The sequence below is a fragment of the Mirounga leonina genome, unplaced genomic scaffold (assembly GCF_011800145.1).
Source record: "Mirounga leonina isolate KUSES-001 unplaced genomic scaffold, KU_Mleo_1.0 Mir_200, whole genome shotgun sequence".
Lineage (NCBI taxonomy): Eukaryota > Metazoa > Chordata > Mammalia > Carnivora > Phocidae > Mirounga > Mirounga leonina.
Window position 1 is genome coordinate 1,931,322 of NW_023270503.1, and position 25,728 is coordinate 1,957,049.

Sequence of the window (25,728 nt, forward strand, 5' to 3'; positions counted from 1 at the left end):
TACCTGTTGACTAAGTCAGATTTAAAGTTGTTAGGATAGGGGCGCCTGGGTGACTCAGTCGTTAAGCGTCTGCTTTCGGCTCAGGTCATGATCCCGGGGTCCTGGGATCGAGCCCCGCATCGGGCTCCAGCCCCGCATTGGGCTCCCTGCTCGGCAGGAAGCCTGCTTCTCCCTCTCCCGCTCCCCCGGCTTGTGTTCGTCTCTCGCTGTGCCTCTCTCCGTCAAATAAATGAAGAAAGCTTAAAATAAATAAATAGAGTTGTTAGGATAGAATGAGAGAGAAAGTGAAACAAGGATGGCAGGAGATGGAGCACAATTCAGGCAGCAAGACAGGCAGAACCTGAGGGAAACAAGAAGCATTTATAAGGTGTCCACTATATACTCCATAATGCAATCATTGCTAGAGAGAGAAGAAATGGAACGGAGGGGGAGTGGTAAAGACACTGAGCAAAGTTGTTCCCCAAGGCTTTTTTGTTTTTCCAGGTTTATTGTCTAATTCTGACTTCACAGGCAGGGTTAAATGCCCTGCCCCCAACTCCCATCACATTGCATTGTAAGATTCTGGGTTGCTTGGCCTCCCCGTTCCCTATGAGCTCCATAAGCTTGGCTTTTTCCCCTGTTGCATTTCCAACCTCTGAAACATACTGGGCTCTCAATAAATGAAGGCTTAATGAATGAAGGTGTGAACGAACAAAGGACTGATGGACTCGGAGCTAGCAGACCTCAAGTCTACATTTACGAAACTAGACACAGTGTAATGTGCAGATTCGAACAAATTTATTTTTCAAAAATCAGGTCTGCCGTGGTCTGACGGCCCCCAGCCGCGGACGGTAAGGCGAGGCCCATCTACTCCAGGTTCCCAGGACAGCCTGAAAAAGGTGGGAGGCGGGGCTTGCGCCCACCGGACCCCACCCTTTTGCGTTCTAAGCTTTCCGCCTATGGACCCGCCCCCTCGGGCCCTATCTGCAAGTCTAATTGGTGAGCTCTCTAATCCGTCTGAGCACGCGGGCGCCTATTGGATCAACTGCTGAACGAGAGTTGCGTACTTCCCGGCATTGGGAACGCGCGGCGGACGTAGGTTTGCCGCCATTGCTTTGCGGAGAAAGCGGCGGTCTGTGTGAGGGTTTGTGGGGGTGCGTTGCGGGCTTTAAGGGCTGGGCTGCGGGAGGCGTGATGGGGTCCGGCTGGATGACCGGAAGGTTGGGAGGGGCCGGGCTGGGCGAACGCTGAGCAAAGCGGGACTGCAGGCCGGGGGTGTCGACGCCTTCCTGCTAGGCTCGGCCCGGTTGCTCGTTAATTTTTTTCTTTCTCTGTCTCCCAGATTCTCCGGGAATGGCCGGAGTATTTCCTTACCGAGGGCCGGGTAACCCGGTGCCCGGCCCTCTAGCCCCATTGCCAGACTACATGTCGGAGGAGAAGCTGCAAGAGAAAGGTGAAGAACGCGTGCGGAAGCGGTGCCTCCGGGCCCGCAGGCTTAGGGCGGGTGTGCGCGTGCGCGTAGCGGGTTTCACTCCTTTCCCCGTTTTGGCAAGCGTCAGAGCTTTAGGTGTCAACTCACTCACAGTCCCATTTATTTTTTCATCTAATTAACTGTTTAAAGGTGTCTGTTGGGGCGCCTGGGTGGCTCAGTTGGTTAAGCGTATGCCTTCGGCTCAGGTCATGATCCCGGGGTTCTGGGATCGAGCCCCACATTGGGCTCCCTGCTCTGCGGGGAGCCTGCTTCTCCCTCTCCTCCCTCTGCCTGCCGCTCCCCCTGCTTGTGCTCTCTCTCTCTCTCTCTGTCAAATAAATAAATAAAATCTTAAAAAAAAAAAAATAAGGTGTCTGTTATTTGCAGGCGCTGATCCAAGCCATGGGGACACAATAAGCAAGGAAAAAAACCCTGCCCTGACAGGGGTTAAGTTGCAGAGAGGGAGGTAGACAATAAAAAAACTTAAGAATCTGTAACAAAAATGTCAAGACAGTCACAAATGTGATAAAGGAAAGAGTAAAGCCGAGTGAGATAAGAGAGTGCTCCTGCTGTGTGCCCACCCCTAACTCATACATCCTGACAGGGGCTTACCCTGGGTCAAGAGGTGGGGATGATTAGGCTAAGGGTATGCAGTTATTTAAACTGAGGTGTCTTTGTAGCCCGAAAATGGCAGCAATTACAGGCCAAGCGCTATGCGGAAAAGCGGAAGTTTGGATTTGTGGATGCTCAGAAGGAAGACATGCCCCCAGAACATGTTAGAAAGATCATCCGAGACCATGGAGACATGACCAACAGGAAGTTTCGCCATGACAAAAGGGTCTACTTGGGGTAAGGCATCTCTTGGAAGTATATCGTTTCGAGATTGGCCCCTTTCGCTTCTCCCTGTCCTGGATAGCTGCTCTGTCATTTTGAGAAAGGAATCCTCTATGACAGCCCCTGTTGGTGGTTAGAAGAGAAGAGAAAAACCTAGGATTCTGTGATAATTTTGAGATCATCCTTTACTCTCTTGATTGCCCTAGGCACTAATTTATTGAAGCTGTGATAAGATGTCCCTATCTTTAAATGGGTTGAAACCCATAACAGGACACTATGTTCTTGTTGCCTGTAACTCCTCAGTGAGCAGAATTGAGAGGTTCAAGATCGTTAACTCCTACAGCCTGTATACTCTTGTTTTTCTGTGGCCCCAAGCTGAGTGAATACAGGTGTGAGTGCCTTAGCAAATCTCTTTTCCATTTGGATGCAGAAATGTTAGCCACTTAATAAAGTGGTCTAAGATATCTCAAGATAGCCATAGATGTTTTGTTTATGAAAAAATGTTTTATGAGAACTGTGCTAGGTGCTAGGGATATAGCAGTGAATAGAAAATAATGGCCTTTCTGGATCTTATGGTCTAGTGGCATGACAGACACGAGAAAGATGGTTATGATAAAACATGAGTGTTTTATTATTTTTTATGGGAAGGTACAGAGAGTTTAGAATGTGCAGTAGTCCAAAAGCTGTCTTTAGAGGGACAGCTGTTGATACAGAGGGACAGAAACCCAATATTGTGGGACTGTGAAGTTTAAGGGGAAGAGTGGCACAATTGGGAGAGCGGGGGTGGGGGAGGCTTGGGGGGACGGACAGTGTTCCTGGTCGAGGAGGGCCTGTGTGCTAAGTTTGAGAGTTTAGACTGTAAGGCAGGCTTTTCTGTGGGATGCGGTACTGTGATACCATGCAGCCTCTCTGCGTGGCACAGGTAGCAGAACACCTTGTCATTTGTAGTTCTCTCTCCCTCCTGTTGCAGTGCCCTCAAGTACATGCCGCATGCAGTCCTCAAACTCCTGGAGAACATGCCTATGCCTTGGGAGCAGATTCGGGACGTGCCTGTGCTGTACCACATCACTGGAGCCATTTCTTTTGTCAATGAGATTCCCTGGGTCATTGAACCTGTCTACATCTCCCAGTGGGGGTGAGAAAGGCTGGAATGTGGGGGTGGTGGTTGGGGGCCGTGGGTGGAAACCATAGTGTGACTTGGCTGACTTTTAGGTCAATGTGGATTATGATGCGTCGAGAAAAAAGAGACAGGAGGCATTTCAAGAGGATGCGTTTCCCCCCTTTTGATGATGAGGAGCCACCTTTGGACTATGCTGACAACATCCTAGATGTTGAACCCCTGGAGGCCATTCAGCTAGAGTTGGACCCTGAGGAGGATGCCCCTGTGTTGGACTGGTTCTATGACCACCAGCCATTGAGGGACAGCCGGAAGTGAGTGATGGTTGGAGTTACTGCTCCTGTGAGAGTTTTGGAAATCCAGAAGGAATCCTGGGTGAGCAGTGGCTTGGCTAGGTATGACATAGGCCTGTCTTTTTTTCCTAGGTATGTGAATGGCTCCACTTACCAGCGCTGGCAATTCACACTGCCCATGATGTCCACTCTCTACCGCCTGGCCAATCAGCTCCTGACAGACTTGGTAGATGACAACTACTTCTATCTGTTTGATCTAAAGGCCTTCTTTACCTCCAAGGCACTCAATATGGCCATTCCTGGAGGCCCCAAATTTGAACCTCTTGTTCGAGACATCAATCTCCAGTAAGTTGGGAGATATTAGGGATTATAGTCACCTTGGGTTGAATAAAATCTAATCTTGATCTTTGAGATCCTGTTGTAGTTTTCCAACTCCCCAACTAGTCTGCTCATCTTTTATTTTGTACCCTAGGGATGAAGACTGGAATGAATTCAATGATATTAACAAGATCATCATCCGGCAGCCTATCCGCACTGAATACAAGATCGCTTTTCCTTACCTGTACAACAATCTTCCACATCATGTCCACCTCACCTGGTGAGAGCTACAGCAAAGGTGGGGGAAAAGAGAGGGTTGGGCTAGGGCGGGAGAACCTGAGCTTACTCTTCTTTCATTTTAGGTACCACACTCCTAATGTTGTGTTCATCAAAACTGAGGATCCTGATCTCCCAGCTTTCTACTTTGATCCTTTGATCAACCCAATTTCTCACAGGCACTCCGTCAAGGTGAGAAGGAACATTTGACCTTAGTTCTTTTTTTTTTTTGAAGATTTTATTTATTTATTTGTCAGAGAGTGAGAGAGCACAAGCAGGAGGAGCAGGCAGAGGGAGAAGCAGGTCCCGCTGAGCAGGGAGCCCAATGTGGGGCTCGATCCCAGGAGCCTGGGATCACGACCCGAGCCGAAGGCAGACGCTTAACGACTGAGCCACCCAGGCGCCCCTGACCTTAGTTCTTTGGAGAGAAATTTCCTGACTGTGGCTGAAGTATTACTAGATAAAAATTCAGCTGAGGGAGACATGTTTGTCATCCTGTTTAGTGTTCCGCTTGAGCTTTAAGCTAATTTGACCGTTCAGCACTTGGCTCAAACTAAGTTATTGGTGTAATCTGGGTTTCTGTGATTGGCACTTCGTATATAGTGTATTTTGGTCTGTTTGCATTATGGGTTTTTCTACAGTCCTTTTATTGAAATACAGTTTACATACACCTACAACTCATTCATTTAAATTATACAATTCAGTGGCTTTTAGTTTATTCACAGAGTAGTTCAGCTATTCCCATAGGTAATTTTTGAACCTTTTCATCATCCCAGAAATCCCCATGCCATTAGCAGTCACTCTGTTTCCCTCTAACCTCCCTTTCCTAGGCATCTCCTAGTTTTTCTGTAGATTTGACTATTCTGGAGATTTTGTATAAATAGTATCTTACAGTATGTAGTCTTTTGTGATTGGCCTTTTATATTTGGAATAATGTTTTTGATGTTTACCCATGTTCCATAGTGTTCTTCTTAACAGACCTCCTTACCCTAGCACAGTTTTTGTGTTCACTTAAGGTATTGGGGCTCCTTTGGGAGGCCTTTGATGGTGAGCCCGATAGGGTGTGAGGAGTGATGCTTGCTTTCCTGGTTGGTCCTGGCTTGTTCTTTGCTCCCTTGGCCCCTTTTGCCCTGGCCCTTTAGGGCTTGTCTTGTCTGGCAATCCAGTTTCCATGGTAGATGGAGCCACTGTGCTCGGCCCCAGAGAGTTTCCCTCTCATCCCAGTTCTCTTCCCAGTTCAATGGGAGCTGAACCCTTGGGGCGTTCTTCTTTCAGAGCCAGGAACCCTTGCCTGATGATGATGAGGAGTTTGAGCTCCCAGAGTTTGTGGAGCCCTTCCTGAAGGACACACCCCTCTACACAGACAATACAGCCAATGGTATTGCCCTGCTCTGGGCCCCACGGCCCTTCAACCTACGCTCTGGTCGCACCCGCCGGGCCCTGGACATCCCCCTTGTCAAGAACTGGTAAGACTTCCTGGGGGGATGGTAGTGGATGTATAGGAGAAAAGACTCCCAACTGGGTGGGCATGCAGCCTTTCACAGAGGGATTAGAAGGAAGATGGGCTAGCTCTAGTTGGCTTGTTTTCCCAGGTATCGGGAACATTGTCCTGCTGGGCAGCCTGTGAAAGTGAGGGTCTCATACCAGAAACTGCTGAAGTACTATGTGCTGAATGCCCTGAAGCACCGGCCCCCTAAAGCCCAAAAGAAGAGGTAAGGTGCCTGAGGGTCATTGCTCAGACTTCTTTTGTTCCAGAGTTAACCAGGAAGCTAACTCTCCCTTTCCCTCTTATTCCCACCCCAGGTACCTGTTTCGCTCCTTCAAAGCCACCAAATTCTTTCAGTCCACGAAGCTGGACTGGGTGGAGGTGGGGCTGCAGGTTTGCCGCCAGGGCTACAACATGCTCAACCTTCTCATTCACCGTAAAAACCTCAACTATCTGCACCTGGATTACAACTTCAATCTTAAACCTGTCAAGACCCTCACCACCAAGGTGTGTGCATTGTACCGTAACGGTCTTCTGGGCTTGAGGGATGGACTGATTTTGCTCTGTCCTCTGAGGAAGGCACCCATCCAGTTGGGACCGTGGCTGATTAATGTTTTTCCTATTCTTGGCACCTTCTCCAGGAAAGAAAGAAATCTCGTTTCGGGAATGCTTTCCATCTGTGTCGAGAAGTTCTGCGTTTAACTAAGCTGGTGGTGGACAGTCACGTGCAGTATCGATTGGGCAATGTGGATGCCTTCCAGGTGAGGCCAAGTATCCCCGATCCCCGCCCCAAGTAGGGAAGCTGAATGAAGCCTGCGCTGATCGTGGAGCTGGCTCTAGCTTAAAGCCCGATGGGGTCATTGTGTTGCAGCTGGCAGATGGGTTGCAGTATATCTTTGCTCACGTGGGGCAGCTGACGGGCATGTACCGGTACAAATACAAGCTGATGCGGCAGATTCGCATGTGCAAGGACCTGAAGCATCTCATCTATTACCGCTTCAACACGGTGGGACCCTGCCCTCGTACTCTCACTTTCTCCATCCAGTTCATTCATTCATTCCTTCATTCATTGCGGGGAGGGAGAGAATCTTAAGCAGGCTTCATGCTCAGCGCGGAGCCTGATGCCATTCTCCATTTAGATCCATTTTAATTTTTAGGTCTAGTCAAGGCTCTTTTCCTGGACTGAGTTAGAGAGATGCTCTACGTGTATCATTACTTGCCTTCACCTTGTGAATCGTAATACTTCCCCCCAAAGTTGCTTTTTGTTTTTTAAGATTGTATATATTTATTTGCTAGAGAGCGAGAGCACAAGCAGGAGGAGTGGCAGGCAGAGGGAGAAGCAGACTCCCTGTGAGCAGGGAGCCCGATGCGGGGACTCCTGGGATCGTGACCTGAGCCGAAGGCAGACGCTTAAGCAACTGAGCCACCCAGGCGTCCTGAAAGCTGCCTTTAAATAGGGAATCTCAGTTACTGGTTTTTGCCTCAGAATCCTCATTTACTCCATTTTAGATGTTGAGGTCCCAGAGTTTTGCCTCTTTTCCCCTCTGTTGTCTAAGATGAGTTTCTCTTGACCCCACCTGTGTGCAGTTTTCTATTGCTCTCTAAATGAATTGCTAACTTACGTTCTTGATTTCTGCTTGGGACCATAGGGTCCTGTAGGGAAGGGCCCTGGCTGTGGCTTCTGGGCTGCTGGCTGGCGGGTCTGGCTGTTTTTCATGCGTGGCATCACCCCTTTGCTGGAGCGGTGGCTGGGCAACCTCCTTGCCCGACAGTTTGAAGGTGAGTGCTTTTCTCTGTGTCCAGCTTGTGTTTTATTATCACTTCACGGGTAGATCATATGTTCCCATTCTATCCCCTGCCCTTGTTTGAGACTGAGAATCTCTTCCTGCTGGATTGCCTCTAAGAGGTCCCATTCTCGGGGTGCCTGGGTGGCTCAGTTGGTTAAGCGACTGCCTTCGGCTCAGGTCATGATCCTGGAGTCCTGGGATCGAGTCCCACGTCGGGCTCCCTGCTCAGCAGGGAGTCTGCCTCTCTCTCTGACCCTCCCCCCTCTCATGCTCTCTATCTCATTCTCTCTCTCAAAAAATAAATAAAATCTTTTAAAAAAAAAAAAAAGGTCCCATTCTCTAGTGATTCTGACCTACTATTCTGTTCCTTGGGCTCCTCTCTGGGGCCTGAGGCTATCTTGCATTTGCAGAATGGAAATTTCTCAGAGGCATAGTTGTGAATGTCTTGAGATAGCTTGTCTTTTTTGCATATGCTGGGCATATGGACACTTTGTTTATACTTTTTGATTTCAGTGTAACTGTGGTTAATGAGGGGGCATGATGGTAGAGACTCATTGAAAGCAATGAATCTTGCTTTTAATCAATTTCACCCCTAGGCCGACACTCTAAGGGGGTGGCAAAGACTGTTACAAAGCAGCGAGTGGAGTCGCATTTTGACCTTGAGCTTCGGGCAGCTGTGATGCATGACATTCTGGACATGATGCCTGAGGGAATCAAACAGAACAAGGCCCGGACAATCCTGCAGCACCTCAGTGAAGCCTGGCGCTGCTGGAAGGCCAACATTCCCTGGAAGGTGGGTGTCGCCCCAACTCCGAGAAGGCATGGACATCATCTTCCTGGGGGTAGGATTACCACTCCTGGGCTCCCTTTCAGAGCTGTGTGGTTGCTATCCCTTTCTCTTTGTGCCTTTTGTACTTTCAGGTACCTGGGCTGCCAACACCCATAGAGAATATGATCCTTCGATATGTGAAGGCCAAGGCTGATTGGTGGACCAACACTGCCCACTACAACCGAGAACGGATCCGCCGTGGAGCCACTGTGGACAAGACTGTTTGCAAAAAGAACCTGGGCCGCCTCACTCGGCTGTATCTGAAGGCAGAACAGGAGCGACAGCACAACTACCTAAAGGTTAGGCAGCTTAGGCTAGGCTGGACGTGGGGAGTGGGCAGAGGGATAGACTGCAGAGTTGGGACCATGCCTTGTCTGTAGGGATTAGGCTACAGTGGGAGGCTGATTATCATGTCTGTTCCGCAGGATGGGCCGTACATCACAGCGGAGGAAGCGGTGGCCGTGTATACCACCACTGTGCATTGGTTGGAGAGCCGGAGGTTCTCACCCATCCCATTCCCCCCACTCTCCTACAAGCATGACACCAAGTTGCTCATCTTGGCCTTGGAGCGGCTTAAGGAAGCTTACAGGTGAGGAGTAGAATAGGTGGATTCCTTTGGAAAGATGAGAGCAGGAAGAACAGCATCATTGTCAGAGTCCAAAGGAAGGAGGTTTAGCCTCAGGCCTTCCTGGGTTTGGCTTCCTATTGGTTTTCCCATTCATCTTTCCTGTTTCCTTGTCAGTGTGAAGTCTCGGTTAAACCAGTCTCAGAGGGAGGAGCTAGGTCTGATCGAGCAAGCCTATGACAACCCCCATGAGGCATTGTCCCGCATCAAGCGTCACCTCCTCACACAGAGAGCCTTCAAAGAAGTGAGTAAGCTGCCCCCCAAGTTTTCTTTTGGCTATGCTATTCATTCATGGCCCCCAGAGTAGTGGATTGCCTCAGGTGATTGGTGGATCCAAGTAAGCCAGCTTCCTTGTCCCACAGGTGGGCATTGAGTTCATGGATCTCTATAGCCACCTGGTGCCGGTGTATGACGTGGAGCCGCTGGAGAAAATCACTGATGCCTACCTGGACCAGTACCTTTGGTATGAAGCTGACAAGCGCCGCCTTTTCCCACCTTGGATCAAGCCTGCTGACACAGAACCACCTCCTCTGCTTGTTTACAAGTGGTGCCAAGGTAAAGTTTTTCTGGCTTTGCCGTTGGGGATTGAGGTGAATTGGGTTGATTTGAGGTGAATTGAGTTCTACATCAGAATTCTCACCCAGGCAGTAGAATTAGTTTATTCTCTTGGTGCTTAGTGCCGAGGTCATAGTGTTGATGTTAAACCCAGCAAAGCCGACATTCTTAGCAGTCCAAATGAATGAGTGGAGTGGGACAAGGTTATGGGTTGTGATAGGTACTGCAGGCACTAGCCTTGGAATTTCTAGCCTGCTGGAGACCTGTTTTGCCTTCTCCTCAGGCATTAATAATCTGCAGGACGTGTGGGAGACAAGTGAGGGTGAGTGCAATGTCATGCTGGAATCACGCTTTGAGAAGATGTATGAAAAGATCGACTTGACCCTGCTTAATAGGCTGTTGCGACTCATCGTAGACCACAACATAGCTGACTACATGACAGCCAAGAACAATGTCGTCATCAACTATAAGGTGTGTCTTGGGGGGAGGGTATCAAGGAATTGGGGAGGGGTGTGTCTGGCTCCCTGAGGTAGGATTTGCTGAGGGGAGGACCAAAGAGGATAGGCCCCAGAGAGGGCTGGGACATGGCCATGAGTTAAGAATTGTTCAGAGTTGTAAATCTTTCTTTCTAGGACATGAACCATACAAATTCCTATGGGATCATTAGAGGCCTGCAGTTCGCCTCATTCATCGTGCAGTACTATGGCTTGGTGATGGATCTACTGGTATTGGGACTGCACCGGGCCAGTGAGATGGCTGGGCCCCCTCAGATGCCAAATGACTTTCTCAGTTTCCAGGACATAGCCACTGAGGCTGCCCACCCCATCCGTCTCTTCTGCAGATACATTGATCGTATCCACATTTTCTTCAGGTGAGGGCTTGCCTGGATTCTTACCCTTGCGGGGCATTGAGGCATATGCCCAGCCTCTGGACACAGCTCTTGTACCTTAGTTGACTTGTTGCAGGGTTGGGGCTCTAAAACGGAATGAAGTCCTGTGAGTAGGGTGGGGGTTGGAGGCGGGCTTTATCTGCGGAGCTGTAGGTCTTATGAGGTCCCAGGTTATTTCAGTCTCAGCAATGCATCTTGCCTGGTATAGGTTCACAGCAGATGAGGCTCGGGACCTGATCCAGCGTTACCTGACAGAGCATCCTGACCCCAACAATGAAAATATCGTTGGCTATAATAATAAGAAGTGCTGGCCCCGAGATGCCCGCATGCGCCTCATGAAGCATGATGTCAACTTGTGAGTCTAAGTTGGGGCTGCAGGAGCTGGAAGGACATCAGCCTGAGGGACCCAGAGGACAGTTAGAGGGAATTTATGAGGTTGTGTCCTGGGTGGGAGGAGTGTACTGTCCTAGAATACTGTGAGTCTGGCCTTCTGAGGGAAGTTCCTTCAAGTTCCAGGAGACTGATGTGATCATATGTTCTCTGTGAGCAGGGGTCGGGCAGTGTTCTGGGACATCAAGAACCGTCTGCCACGGTCAGTGACTACAGTTCAGTGGGAGAACAGCTTCGTGTCTGTGTACAGTAAGGACAACCCCAACCTGCTGTTCAACATGTGTGGCTTTGAGTGCCGCATCCTACCTAAATGCCGCACCAGCTATGAGGAGTTCACCCACAAGGATGGGGTCTGGAACCTACAGAATGAGGTACAGTCTGGAAAGGGGGCTTAGAGTAGCATTACCACCCCTGTACCTCTGGGGTACGCAGGGGTGTGGAACACCATCACACCTTTTCATTATCGGTCGATTGAGCCTTGTTGGGTGGGTAGTGTTTAGTGGGGAGCGGGGGTCAGAGTTGGTCCTTGTTTCTGAGGCAATATCAGAGACAAATTAACCTTGACCTTACGGTTTAGGTTACTAAGGAGCGGACAGCTCAGTGTTTCCTGCGTGTGGATGATGAGTCAATGCAGCGCTTCCACAACCGTGTGCGTCAAATTCTGATGGCCTCTGGCTCTACCACCTTCACCAAGGTATATAAGGCAGTCAGCCCTAGCTTGCCTCATGTCCTCTGTCCATCTCCCATCCCTTTTAACTCTTCCCCTGCTTGGCCCCTGTTTCTTCCCAGCTTTTCTCAGTGTACCAGTTTCCATGATTTATGGTATAGCAGCTTAGAGTGTCAAATCGACTCAGGTACTTTCTGAGAATACCTTGTAGGGAATGTGCAGCCTAGTTCTGCATAGTTGTGATGACTCTAAATTAAGGTAGGAACAGAAATTGGATTCTTTAATTTGAACAAAATTTTCATTTTTTGCATCTTACCAGGGGCTTACTATTTATTCATGTAGTTAGTCTTTTAACTAATAACAATATGTATGTTAAAAAGTAAGTATAACTAGCTATCTCAGTGTTTATTTTCCCTTTCAGTTGCTTCCAAAGGCCCAGCTGAAGGCAGCTGGAATTGAGAAAGAATAATCTGGGGATTTGTGAACTCTGTATACTTAGGTTTCTGTAAGGTTTAAAAAGCCACCCTGCTCTTCCTGCTTTCTTTCCATGCTGCCATAATGGTGCACATAATGTCTTGGCTGATGCTCAAGAGCATCAATAATGCCAAAAAGAGAGGGAAATGCCAGGTTCTTATTAGGCTGTGCTGCAAACAATGCTTTTGTTAAGGATACGTTTTCTTAGGGTTTTTGGTTTGTTTGGTTGGTGTTTTTTTTTAAAGATTTTATTTATTTATTTGACAGAGACACAGCGAGAGAAAGAACACAAGCTGCAGGGGTGGGAGAGGGAGAAGCAGGCTTCCCGCTGAGCAGGGAGCCTGATGTGGGACTCGATCCCAGGACCCTGGGACCATGACCTGGGCCGAAGGCAGAGGCTTAACGACTGAGCCACCCCGGCGCCCCCTTGTTTGTTTGTTTTAAGTAATCTCTACACCTAATTTGGGGCTCAAACTCATGACCTCAAGATCAGGAGCTGTATGCTCTTCCAACTGAGTCATACAGGCGCCCATTATCTTAGTATTTCTTACTTAAAATATCTCATGTTTTGGGGGGGGTATAGTACAAGAGAAAAGTTTATCTTTTTAGGTTGGTTTATTGCCTCCAGGGGCCAAATAATAAGAATTATGTAACTTATTCATTCCATGGGTGTTTGTTGATAACTACTGTGTTCAAGGCTCTGCACACACTACATGTAAGATGGAGTCTCTTCTTTTGTTGAGCTGGCCTACCTAGTTGGAGAAACGGATCCATGGACAAGAGAACTATTAACAGGATGTAGTGTTTGTAGAGCTATGGTGTTATTTGGGAATTTGTGAAAAGGCTCAAGTTAATGACTCTAGCCCACTCTGGGAGAGGGAGAGAAGAGGCTTCCTGGAAGAAGTAGCAGGTGAGGGAGGGTATTTCTTCAGCCTTATGTCTGGAGAGGTAACTAGCATGATATGTGTGGGGCTATACAAAGTTCAGGTTTATTGATAGAGTATGGTTGTGGAGTTGGGACTGTTCAGAAATAGGGGCTGGATAGATAAGCAAGAGCCAGATGCTGGAGGGTACTGCGTGCCTTGTTAAGAATCCTGTGAGGGTTGGGGCGCCTGGGTGGCTCAGTCGTTAAGTGTCTGCCTTCGGCTCAGGTCATGATCCCGGGGTCCTGGGATCGAGCCCCGCATTGGGCTCCCTGTTCGGCGGGAATCCTGCTTCTCCCTCTCCCACTCCCCCTGCTTGTGTTCTCTCTCTTGCTGTGTCTCTCTCTCTGTGTCAAATAAATAAAATCTTAAAAAAAAAAAAATTCTGTTAGGGTCTTAGGTGTAGAAAGGACTTTTCCAGATTTCTGTCTTAGGTGATTCACTCTTGTAGCTGTGGGGGGGGATGGGTTTGGAGGAATGGGGTGGGAGATCAGGTTTGGGGACTTCTGAATGCCTGATAACAGTGATGAGAGCAGTGAGGAGACGAGCAGATTTGATAAGTAGTTAGCAGATAAAGTCAGCAGAGCCTCATTTTGGTGGGATGCCAGAGGGAAAGGAAAATAACAGTTTTTGGCATGGCTGACTAGGTAGATATTGGCACTGCCAACTGGAGGAGTACAGGAAGAAGAGCAGGTTTAGGAGGGAAGATGAATGGATTTAGTTTAGGATGTAACAAGTTTGAGGTTCCTGAGAACATCCAGCTGGAGGTGTTTGGCAGGCATCTATTATATTTCTTCCATTCCAAGATAAGTATATATGTACGTGTGTGTGTTTTCCCCCTTAGTAATGCCTCTTAAAGTGATGATCTCTTAGATTTGCTGAAAAATACTTTGAGCTTTAAGTTTTTGAGGGAGAAATGAAGTGAGAAAGAGCAGTGAGGGGTAATTTCGAGGCTCCTATAGGATGTCCAAATGGAGATACTTTGCAGTCTGAAGCTTGAAGAAGATAACTGGGTGGAAGATGTAGATTTAGGAGTCTGTCAGCATGAAGGTGGTGGTTTAAAGCTCAAGAGTGAGCAAGATTGTCCAGGTCAAGTATAAGGAGAGAAGAACAGAGGGATGAATTTGGAACCATAGGAAACACTTAGTAGCAGCATGGCCAGACTGGGAGAATGCCGGGTCATCAGAGCCAAGGATGTCAGGAATTGGGGCGGGCATTTAACAGTGTCAGTTGCCTAAGAGTGTTTTAGTTAGATAAGGCCTGAAAAGTATCCATTGGATTTGGCAGTCAGGACGTCATTGGTGACCTTAGCAAGAGCTGTTTCAGAAATAGTGGGGATAGAAGCCAGATTGCAGTGGGTGAGGCTTTATGGGAAGTGAGGGAGTGGAGACAGCAAGGACTGGCAACTTGCCAGAGTTGGAGTAAGAGGAAGAAGGGCATTAGGTGCCACCTAGAGGGAGATCTAAGTCAAGGCAGTATTTTTAAATGGGATTGACTTAAGGATGTTCCCATTAGGAAGGAGTCAGGGGCAGTTCAGGGTGCAGCAGACCAGTGTGGTAAGTGATGGAGCAGTGTTCCAAGAAGTTGAGTGTGGGGGTACAATAAAGGGCAAGCAGAGGGAAACATCCTCTGATCCTAAAAGAAAAGAGGTCTGGATAGATGTGAATTAAAGTTGAGTGGGGGGCGCCTGGGTGGCTCAGTTGGTTAAGCGACTGCCTTCGGCTCAGGTCATGATCCTGGAGTCCCTGGATCGAGTCCTGCATCGGGCTCTCTGCTCGGCAGGGAGCCTGCTTCTCCCTCTGACCCTCCCTCCTCTCATGTGCTCTCTCTCTCTCTTTCATTCTCTCTGTCTCAAATAAATAAATAAAATCTTAAAAAAAAAAAAAAAGTTGAGTGGGAAATTACAATAAATCTCGAATTTTTCAGTTTTGCCTGGATTGGACTTGAGCACAGGGGTGAGGGTATTATAGGATTGTTGAAGAAACTGTGTTCCAGGTGGTTTTCAAGAAAACCAGGACAACTCTGAGTGTGAGTTCTTCCCAGAAACACTCAGCTACTCAATGACAGGATGGGCAAAGTGGATATATCATAGCGGTGAGGTGATTCAGGATTGGGGTTTGCCAGAGGACTGTTGTGGAGTGGTAAGGGGTTAGATGCAGGGAAATGCAGAGTGCTGGCCCCCGTTGGGATCCTGGATTTGTTTTGGGGGGTGGATGGGGGGTGGGAAGAAACCAGAAGAGGCCAAGTCCTTGGAAGAAAGTATAGGCATCAAAGGAGTAGATATGTGAGAGGTGAAAACCTGAGTAGTATCCGAGGTTAGGGAAGCAGTTCAGAAGCAGTTAGAAGCACAGGTTCTGTAGTCCAGTCAGGTTCAGATCACAGCTCTATCACATAGCTAGTGGGATTTTGGGCATGTCACCCACTTTGGGCCTCAGTTCCCTCCATAAAGTGGGGATACTAATGATGGGGTGCCTGGCTGGCTCAGTTGGAAGCGCATGCAACTCTTGATCTCAGGGTTGTCAATTTGAGCCCTAAGTTGGGTATATAGATTACTTAATTAAATAAACTTTTTAAAAAATGGGGAGGGGTGCCTCAGTGGCTCAGATGGTTGAGCATCTGCCTTCAGCTCAGGTCATGATCTCCAGGTCTTGGGATCGAGCCCCTTGTCAGGCTCCCAGCTCAGCGTGGAATTTGCTTTTCCCTCTCTCCCTGCTTGTGGTCTGTCTGTCTGTCTCAAATGAATGAATAAGATCTTGGCGGGGGAGGGCGGATACTGAGGGGCAGCTGGGTGGCTCAGTCAGTTAAGTTTTTTTTTTTAAAGATTTTATTTATTTATTTGAGACAGAGAGAATGAGAGAGACAGAGAGCACATGAGAAGGGGGAGGGTCAGAGGGAGAAGCAGACTCCCTGCTGAGCAGGGAGCCCGATGCGGGACTTGATCCTGGGACTCCAGGATCATGACCTGAGCCGAAGGCAGTCACCAACTGAGCTGCCCAGGCGCCCCAGTTAAGCTTCTGACTCTTGATTTCAGCTCAGGTCATGATCTCAGGGTTGTGAGATCAAGCCAGGACTCCCCTCTCAGTGGGGAGTCTGCTTTCTCTCTCTCTCTCTCTCTCTCAAATCTTTTTTAAAAATGGGGTTACTGAATGTGTTATCTAGTTCAGAGGTCTTTTGTGAGAATTCGTGAATATAGTAAGTTATATTATTCAATAAATTGCTTAATAAACATTTGCTGTCATTAATTACAGGGATCAGGGATTGTGATCAGTTAATAAAATACTGGAATTTATTTCCTGAGGTGTGGTAAGGTAAAGTACTTGGAACAAAATTTCTTGGTCTTCCAAGATTGATAATAGAGGGAAATATCCAGTCGGGTAAGAGATGGCTGGACCTTAAGGCCCTATTCTTGTCCTCTCAAATTTCCTTCCTCCTTGGACTCTTGGAATCATTGCTGCCGCTGCCACTTTAGATCCTCTTGTCATTCTTGCTTTAGGTATAATGTAACACACTAGCCCAAGCTTGGAGACAGGACCGTTCCCTTCAGTCATAGTAGGAGTTATAAAATAAGGCTGGGACTTTTTTTTTTTTTTTTTAAAGGTATTATTTATTTATTTGACAGAGAGACACAGCGAGAGCAGGAACACAAGCATGGGGAGTGGGAGAGGGAGAAGCAGGCTCCCCGCTGAGCAGGGAGCCCGACGCGGGGCTCGATCCCAGGACCCTGGGATCATGACCTGAGCTAAAGGCAACCGCTTAACCGACTGAGCCATCCAAGCGCCCTCTCTCTCTCTAAATGGATAAAAAAAATCTTTAAAAAATGAAAAAATAAAGCCAGAGGGACAGACCTCAAGAGAACATCTATACCTGGCAGTAGATGTATTTCTCTGTATTTGGGGGGTTTTGTTTTGACTTCTATTTCACATTATTTATTTTTAGGCTTAATTTTTTATTATTTTTTTATTTTTTTTAAAGATTTATTTATTTGACAGACACAGAGAGAGAGGGAACACAAGCAGGGGGACTGGGAGAGGGAGAAGCAGGCTTCCCATGGAGCAGGGAGCCCGATGTGGGGCTTGATCCCAGGACCCTGGGATCATGACCCGAGCCGGAGACACATGCTCCACCAACTGAGCCACCCAGGCACCCCTAGACTTAATTTTTTAGAACAATTTTAGGTTTATAATAACTTGAGAGGAAGGGACAGAGATTTCTCATATACTCCCTGCCCCCACACATGCACAGCCTCCCCCATTATCAACACCACTCACCAGAGGGGTACCTTCTTTACCAAGGATAAACCTACACCAACGTATCATAATTATCCAAAGGCCGTAGTTTACCATCAGGTTCACTCTTGGTGCTGTATTTTCTGTGGGTTTGGACAAATCAAATTTTGGTAAGTCGTGTCTTTATTTTCATTCAGTTAAAAATATTTTCTAATTCCCTTTGAGAGTTTTTATTTCACCCATATGTTTTTTAGAAGTATGCTACTTAATTTAAAAATATTTGAGGAGTCTCCAAGTATTTTTGTTATTAGTTGCTAGTGTAATTCCATTATGGTCAGAAAACATACTTTGTATGATCTTAGTTTTTCCAAATGTCTTAAGACTTGTTCTGTGGTCTAGCATATAAGGTCTGTCTTGGTGACTGTCTCATGTATACTTGAAAAGAATCTGTATTCTTACTGTTGGGTAGTGTTTTATAAATGTCAGGTCAGATTGAATGATTGTGTTGTTCAAGTCTTTCTATATCCTTAATGATTTTTTTGTCTACTTCTGTCAATTACTGAGAGAAGAGTCTTGGAAATCTCCAGTTGTGGATTTATTTATTTCCTCTTTCAGGTCCATCTCTTTTGTTTTGGGGTTGTTTTGTTTTGTTTTTGGAAGGGGTTGTTCAGAGACACAGTTCACTTTATTAGAAGACATTCAAGCTTTGGGGGGTGTGAATCAGTCTGTTAAGGGTCTGACTTCAGCTTAGGTCATGAACCCAGGGTCCTGGGATCAAGCCCCATGTCAGGCTCCGCACTCAACAGGGAGTCTGCTTGTCTCTCTTCTCCCTCTGCTGCCGCCCCCCCTTTGCCTCTTGCCTCCCCCTGCTCCTCGCTTGTGCTCCTGCATGTGCGCGTACACTCTAATAAATAAATAAGACATCCAGTCTTTTAGCGTAAAGCCACATGACGTTTTTCAAGAAAATTATATTTTTTGAGCATGGAAGAATTTCTGAAGTTCAGAAATCCGGAATCTTTAAAATATTTAGAAAAAATTACCCACATAACAATTAGGTTGTAATTGTATAAAAAGGCAGGACATTTTGTTGAATACGACTGAAAGTTGGGCAAAATATAATTGGCTTGCAGATGGAAAACCAACAAGAATTCATCCAAGCTATTAGCAGGCTTAGGGGAATGGGGGGCCATTTCATTGATACCAAAATGCAAACTGACAAACATTTTGTCCAAGGAGGAGTGAACCTGAATACAGGTGATGACCAAGGGAGTGCGCCAGATGGAGAGCTGTCATGTACCTCAAGAGACCGCTAGGGTTAGAACTGGAATTTGTAACTGGTAAACACAAATAGATGACTACTGTTTGTTTAAGATTTTATTTATTTATTTGACAGAGACAGCGAGAGAGGGAACACAAGCAGGGGGAGTGGGAGAGGGAAAATCAGGCTTCCTGCTGAGCAGGGAGCCTGGTATGGGGCTCGATCCAAGGACCCTGGGATCATGACCTGAGCCGAAGGTAGACGCTTAACGACTGAGCCACCCAGGCCCCTCATGGTTTTTTTGTTTGTTTGTTTTGAAAGATTTTATTTATTTGAGAGAGAGAGAGACAGAACACAAGTGGTGGGGGGGAGAGAAGCAGTCTCCCCACTGAGCAAGGAGCCCAACACAGGGCTAGATCCCAGGACCTTGGGATCATGACCTGAGCCGAAGGCAGCCTTGTAACAGACTGAGCCACCTAGGCACCCCTACAAAGACACTTTTTTAAAAACGATTTTATTTGTTTAAGAGTGAGCGAGAGAGAGCATACTAGCGGGGGGAGGGGCAGAGGGAGAGGGAGAAACAGGCTCCCTGCTAAGCAAGGAGCCCAACTTCGGGCTTGATCCCAGGACCCTAGGATCATGACCTGAGCCGAAGGCAGACACTTAACGGACTGAGTCGCCCAGGCACCCGTACAAAGACACTTCTATACATAATGAGCAACTCTGTTGATACCCCTGGAAGGAATATGTATTGTTCATATCCCTGGACATAATACATGATTTTTTTGAGTTTTCTGCTTCAACAGGACCACCATTTCTTTTTGTGTTATATGTTTTGAAGCTCTGTAATTAGGTATATATTCAGGATTATCATGGCTCTGTGCCTAGCATGGAGCCCAGTGCAGGGCTTGAACTCACAACCCTGAGCTCAAGACCCGTGCTGAGCTCAAGAGTCAGATGCTTAACTGATTGAGCCACCCAGGCGCCCCATAGGATTATTACATCTTCTTAATTGATTCTTTTATCATTATAAAATGCACCTCTTTATTCATGTAATATTCTCTGTCCTGAAGTCTACTTTGTCTGATACCATTAATGCTACTGGGGCTTTGTTTTGTGTTTGCATGGGTAGCTTTTTCTATCTTTACTCTTAACTTCCAGTTAGGTTTAATAGAATATTAAATATAGTTGGGTTCAAATCTGCCCATCATGTTCTTTGTTTCTTAATCTTTTTTTTTTTTCCTGCTTTCTTTTGGATTGAGTGAGTTGTTTTTTTTTTTTTTAATTTTTGGCTTTTTAAGATTTTTTTTTTTTTAAGATTTTATTTATTTATTTGACAGAGAGCACAAGTAGGCAGAGAGGCAGGCAGAGGGAGAGGGAGAAGCAGGCTCCCCACTGAGCAGGGAGCCCGACGCGGGGCTCGATCCCAGGACTCCAGGATCATGACCTGAGCCGAAGGCAGCCGCTTAACCGACTGAGCCACCCAGGCGCCCCTTGTTTTTTTGTTTTTTTTTTAAGTAATCTCTGCACCAAGCATAGGGCTTGAATTCACATGCTCCACCAGCTGAGCCAGCCAGGTACCCTGGGTGGGTTTTTTGTTTTGTTTGATTTAGTTTCACTCTTTGCTTAGTAACTACATGTATTTTTTTGTTTTTTGGGGTGTTTTTTTGGTTGCTCTGTACATCTCTGACATACTACAGTCTGTACTGTGCCCATTAGTCTACTACTAAGATCACTTTGCATTTAGTACGAGAACCTTACAACACTGTACTTCCATTTCCCCCCTCTCTTTGTAGAATTTTTTCATATGTTTTAACTGTACCTGTATTATAAATATAAGTTTATTACTAATTTTGCTTTAAATAGCCTTTATCTTTTATAAAAATTACAAAATGAGCAAAAATATCTTTTACATTTTACTCACATACTTTATCTGGTTTTCTCCATTACTTCATGTAGATCCAGATTTCCATCTAGTGTTTTCATTCTGCTTAAAGAATTTCCTTTAACATTTCTTGTAGTAACAGTCTACTGGCAGTGAATACACTCTGCTTTTGTTTGTCTGAAAGGGTGTTTATTTTGCCTTCATTTCTATTAATGTAAACTGTTACTTTCTTTTGCAATTTTACAATGTTATTAATTCCATTAGTGTAATTTTTTTATTTCAGATCCTGTAATTTTTATCTCTAGACATTCTCTCTGGGTACTTAGTATCTTTTCTCTCCTTATTGTGTTCATGTTTTTCTTTATATATTCAAGCATAATTATAAGATTTGTTAAATAGCTGTTTTAAAAAGGTCCTTGTTTCCTGATTTCGTTATTTGTGTTATTGCTAGGTCTGTTTGTGTTGATTGAGTTTTTTCTGATTATGGATAATTCATTCCTGTTTTTTTTTTTTGCATGAATGGTAATTTTTTATTACATGCTAGAAATTTTGAGTTTTACATTATTTATAGGTTTTGTTATGTTTTGTTAAAGAGAATTGTGTTATGATGTGCAGTTCAGTAACTTGTGGATTAGTTTGATCCTTTTAAGACTTGCTTTTAAGCTTGGTTATGGCAAATCTATAGCACCCTTTGTTCTGGAGTTAATGTACCTCCATTGCTAGGTTGATAACTTTCTTGGGGCTCTACCCAATTCCCATGTATTACAAGGTCTCTCTACTCTGGTAGGTAGGAACACAAACTGTTGGCAACCTTATATGACCTGTGGGATTTGTTTAGCTTTCTGATCTGTGGCGTTCTTTTTTATTATTATCATTTAAATTCAGTTAGCCAACATATAATACATCATTAGTTTCAGGTGTAGAGTTCAGTTAATCATCAGTTGCCTATGACACCCAGTGCTCATCACATCCAGTGCCATCCTTAATGCCCATCACCCAGTTACCTCATCCCCCCACCCGCCTCCCCTCCAGCAACCCTCAGTTTGTTCCCTAGAGTTAAGAGTCTCTGGGTGTTCTTCTAGACCTTGGAGTTTTACTGCATACAGATTGGCATTCAGCCAAAAGATCCCTTCATGGATCTCCAGAAATCGCTTTCTGAGAACTTGCTTCTCTCTAGCACTTCTACCCCACAAATTCTAGCTGCCTTGGCCTCCTGAATTCTAATCTGTGTCTCTTCAATTCAGTGAGACTATTGGGCTTTGTTTCCGTTACCCCTCCATGTGTATGGTGCAGCTGGGAAACTGCCAGTAGGCAGGAAGCTGGGGCAATTGTGGGGCTCACTTCATTTGTTTGCTTTTTCTCAAGGGTCATGGTCTGGGTTCCTATTTGTCAGTTGTCTGAAGATACTGTTTTATGTATTTTGCCTAGTTTTGTAGTTCTTTATAGTGGGAAGGTAATTTCTGTGGCCCCATTAGTTTTCATTTCCTCTATTAATTTCTAGTAGTTTTTCTCATCCCTTTTCCTCCTCTGCCCACCCCAGATAACTTAACTGTGTTTGCTCTTTTTTTTTAAGAGGTATTCAAATAAGTCAATTTTAATAAGATCCTTTACACACACACACACACATTTGCTACTGAAAATTGAAATAGCACAAAAAAATTTTATTACCATTTTTGAAAACCACAAAATCTAGCGTACACATCTGCCCTAATCGTGCTCTAACCAAACCACCCAAAGTTTTCTGTGTATTCCTTCTGCCACAAGTTACTTGGCTTCCAATTTTTGAGGTTAGGTCTTGTCTTAATGATTCAGGCCTCTCAAACACACAGGCAACACTCAAAATCTATTAGTGCTTCCTTAGGTCAAATCAAAAGGTGGACGTGTACTGAAGTCATTCAAATGCAAACTACAGGATTCCTCACAAATTACTGGTATGAAGATAGAAAAGATACAAAAAGAAAGACTTTATAATATCATAGATTACCAAAATATTATAGTTTGCCCTAACATAGAGCAGCTTTCCGAAGCTGCTGCAAAATGATCCTAAAATCACTAAGAAGAAACCGTCCAAGAGTAAAGTTTATGTTTACATTGGCTCTACATCATAATTATTCTCCATGCTGGTGTCCTCAGAAAGATCTTTATGATACAGGCGGTGATGACAGCGGCATCTAAATCTTTCTACTCTTGATTCACCCTCCTCAGCTTCCTTCTGCCATAGATCTTTTTGAAGCTGGGACCCCGGGCTGCGATAGCGCTGGTACTGAATCATTCGAATCATCCTTGCCATCCTTTCTTTCCGAGCAGTTAACAAAGTCCTTACTCCAGTCCTCCTCCCGCTGCTGCTAAGGATGCGCTCAACGAGCCCCTGTGGTTTCTTCTCTCTGTCCTGCTGCTGGGGTGGATATTCTGGTAGAGGGAAAGGGAGTTTGATACTAGAGTCGATAGTCAAGTTACCAAGGTTCTTTGTTAATACTTCGGAGATGTTTTGAGAGGCACCTGAGCCTTCCTGGGAATTCTCTTCACTGGGCATCTGAGATGATCCCAGGGCGCAGGTTGGGTAAAGCTGCTTTGGCGAATCCATTGGAAGCCTAGTCACAGATCGAAGCTCCTCCTAGATCTTCGGGGGCCAGTGGGAGGTGATGCTCAAGACTCAACTTGCTACGAAGTACCCTGGGAAGAACTTTATAGCCCAAAAGGAGCGAGAAAAACCCAAACTCCTTTGGAGTGGCAAGAGAAAGAACAAACCTCAGAATTCCCATCGGGTTTCCTCTTAAAACTACCACTATATTTGCTCTTATTTTAAGTGTTTATATTGCCTTAATTGATTTTTTTTGAGATTAAATTCACACTTTAAAAATGTACAATTCACTGGTTTTCAGTATATTCATAAAATTGTGCAACCATCACCACTATCTAATTCTAGAACATTTTATCACCCCCAACAGGAACCCTATACCCATAAACAGTCATTCATTCCTCATTGTTCCCCCCACATCTAGCTCCTGGCAATCACGAATCTTCTTTCTGTCTATGTGATTTTGCCTGTTCTGGACATTTCATATAAATGGAATTGTGCAATATGTGACTTTTTTGCCTGGTTTCCTTTTTTTTTTTTTTTTTTTAAAGATTTTTATTTATTTGAGAGAGAGAAATGAGAGAGAGAGCATGAGAGGGGGGAGGGTCAGAGCTTGGAGAAGCAGACTCCCCACTGAGCAGGGAGCCGATGCGGGACTCGATCCCGGGACTCCAGGATCATGACCTGAGCTGAAGGCAGTCGCTTAACTAACTGAGCCACCCAGGCGCCCCTGGTTTCCTTTTTTTAAGATTTATTTATTTTAGAGTGAGAGCACGTGTGTGCGAGTAGGGGGTGGGGCAGACCAGGAGAGAAAATCTTCAGACTCCCCACTGAGCATGGAGCCCGATGTAGGGCTCAATCCCAGGACCCTGAGATCATTATCTGAGCCGAAACCAGGAGTCAGATGCTTAACTGACTGTGCCACCCAGGCGTCCCTGTCTAGTTTCTTTAACCTAACACGTTTTAAAGATTCATCTGTGTTGTAGCATGTATCAATACTTGAACCTTTTCATTTATGAGTAATATTCTTTTATATGGATATACCACATTTTGTTTAGCCATTTGTCAGTTGATGGACATTTGGGTTTTTTCCCCCCACTTTTTGGCTATTACAAATAATGCTTTTGAGAACATTTGTGTACACATTTTTGTGTGGACATATGTTTTCATTTCTCTTGGGTATATACTTAGGAGTAGAATTGCTGGATCATATGGTAACTGTGTTTAACCTTTTGAGGTGATTCAACCATTGTGCCATTTCACATTCCCACCAGCAGTACATGAGTATTCCATTTTCTTCACACACTTGCCAGCAGTTGTCACTGCTTTATAGCCATTCCTGTGGGTGTTAAATAGTATCTCATAGTAGTTTTGATTTATATATACTTTCCTAATGACATTGAGCTCAAAATTTCCTTGAGAACTAGGGAGAATTTAATTAACTGAATCAAGTAGTCCCTACCACCTCCCCCCACCCCTGCGCCGCATAGCTCACGTATAATTTACTTTCTCCCCACTTTTTTCAGATTGTGAATAAGTGGAACACAGCTCTTATAGGCCTTATGACATACTTTCGGGAGGCGGTGGTGAACACCCAGGAGCTCCTGGACTTGCTAGTGAAGTGTGAGAATAAGATCCAGACACGTATCAAGATTGGCCTCAACTCCAAGATGCCCAGTCGGTTCCCTCCTGTTGTGTTCTATACCCCTAAGGAGTTGGGTGGACTCGGCATGCTCTCAATGGGCCATGTGCTCATCCCCCAGTCTGACCTCAGGTAGGACTTGGTTGAAAATCTTGCTACAGGTGCCTGGCTGCCTCAGTTGGAAGAGCATGCAACTCTTCATCTCAGGGTCATGAGTTTGAGCCCCATGTTGGGTGTAGAGGTGACTTAAATAAATAAATAAACAAAAAAACTTTTTTAAAAAAGGGAAAAAGAAAATTTTGCTAGACCCTATTTCTTTACTTTTAGGTTTTATTATTTTTATTTATTATTTATTTATTTTATTATTATTTTTTATTATTTTTTTTTCTAAACTTGATTGTGCCCCAAACAGGTGGTCCAAACAGACAGATGTAGGTATCACACACTTTCGTTCAGGAATGAGCCATGAAGAAGACCAGCTGATTCCCAACTTATACCGCTACATACAGCCATGGGAGAGCGAGTTCATTGATTCTCAGCGGGTCTGGGCTGAGTATGCACTGAAGAGACAAGAGGCCATTGCTCAGAACAGGTACACATCCAGGAAGGCATAGCAGTCCCGTCAGGAGTGTGGAGGGGTGATCTTTGAGCTTTGCATGGAGGTCAGGAGCAGAGCATGCCATATTTTTATGGAGACAAGGAAGTACGTTCTACATCTGACCCTTTTGCCCTTGGCCAAGCGGGGAATGCTAAACTCTCTGTGAACACATGCTTGACTTAGATCTTTTTTCTTTGACAGACGACTGACCTTAGAAGATCTAGAAGATTCATGGGATCGTGGCATTCCTCGAATCAACACCCTCTTCCAGAAGGACCGGCATACGTTGGCTTATGATAAGGGCTGGCGTGTTCGAACTGACTTTAAGCAGTACCAGGTACATGGAGGGGATGGTAGAGATTTTCCGTGAATTAAAAGAATCCGTGGTCCGTGCCAGGAATCTGGGGCAGTAGGCACCCAGATGCTTGATGGTACCCGCCTTGCCATCTAGGTTTTGAAGCAGAACCCTTTCTGGTGGACACATCAGCGGCATGATGGGAAGCTCTGGAACCTGAACAACTACCGTACAGACATGATCCAGGCCCTGGGTGGTGTGGAAGGCATACTGGAACACACACTCTTCAAGGGCACTTACTTCCCTACCTGGGAGGGGCTTTTCTGGTGAGGA

At 45.8% G+C, this 25,728-nt stretch overlaps 1 protein-coding gene across 1 annotated transcript in view; it reads left to right on the forward strand.

The window, feature by feature from the left end:
• Window positions 1-1,050: 1,050 nt before the first annotated feature.
• The window catches only part of PRPF8 (pre-mRNA processing factor 8), a 33,468-nt gene continuing 8,790 nt past the window's right edge, over window positions 1,051-25,728 (forward strand). The window contains exons 1-28 of the mRNA XM_035027573.1: window positions 1,051-1,133; window positions 1,322-1,432; window positions 2,131-2,299; window positions 3,255-3,419; window positions 3,497-3,715; window positions 3,827-4,039; window positions 4,167-4,292; window positions 4,375-4,480; window positions 5,564-5,754; window positions 5,881-6,000; window positions 6,092-6,281; window positions 6,416-6,535; window positions 6,646-6,780; window positions 7,424-7,553; window positions 8,158-8,354; window positions 8,483-8,689; window positions 8,816-8,979; window positions 9,133-9,259; window positions 9,378-9,570; window positions 9,854-10,041; window positions 10,203-10,441; window positions 10,668-10,814; window positions 11,010-11,220; window positions 11,427-11,543; window positions 24,387-24,634; window positions 24,915-25,094; window positions 25,302-25,437; window positions 25,552-25,721. Coding sequence (XP_034883464.1) covers window positions 1,333-1,432; window positions 2,131-2,299; window positions 3,255-3,419; window positions 3,497-3,715; window positions 3,827-4,039; window positions 4,167-4,292; window positions 4,375-4,480; window positions 5,564-5,754; window positions 5,881-6,000; window positions 6,092-6,281; window positions 6,416-6,535; window positions 6,646-6,780; window positions 7,424-7,553; window positions 8,158-8,354; window positions 8,483-8,689; window positions 8,816-8,979; window positions 9,133-9,259; window positions 9,378-9,570; window positions 9,854-10,041; window positions 10,203-10,441; window positions 10,668-10,814; window positions 11,010-11,220; window positions 11,427-11,543; window positions 24,387-24,634; window positions 24,915-25,094; window positions 25,302-25,437; window positions 25,552-25,721 — 4,508 coding nt within the window. The 5' untranslated portion in view covers window positions 1,051-1,133; window positions 1,322-1,332. The remainder of the gene's footprint in view (window positions 1,134-1,321; window positions 1,433-2,130; window positions 2,300-3,254; window positions 3,420-3,496; window positions 3,716-3,826; window positions 4,040-4,166; window positions 4,293-4,374; window positions 4,481-5,563; window positions 5,755-5,880; window positions 6,001-6,091; window positions 6,282-6,415; window positions 6,536-6,645; window positions 6,781-7,423; window positions 7,554-8,157; window positions 8,355-8,482; window positions 8,690-8,815; window positions 8,980-9,132; window positions 9,260-9,377; window positions 9,571-9,853; window positions 10,042-10,202; window positions 10,442-10,667; window positions 10,815-11,009; window positions 11,221-11,426; window positions 11,544-24,386; window positions 24,635-24,914; window positions 25,095-25,301; window positions 25,438-25,551; window positions 25,722-25,728) is intronic.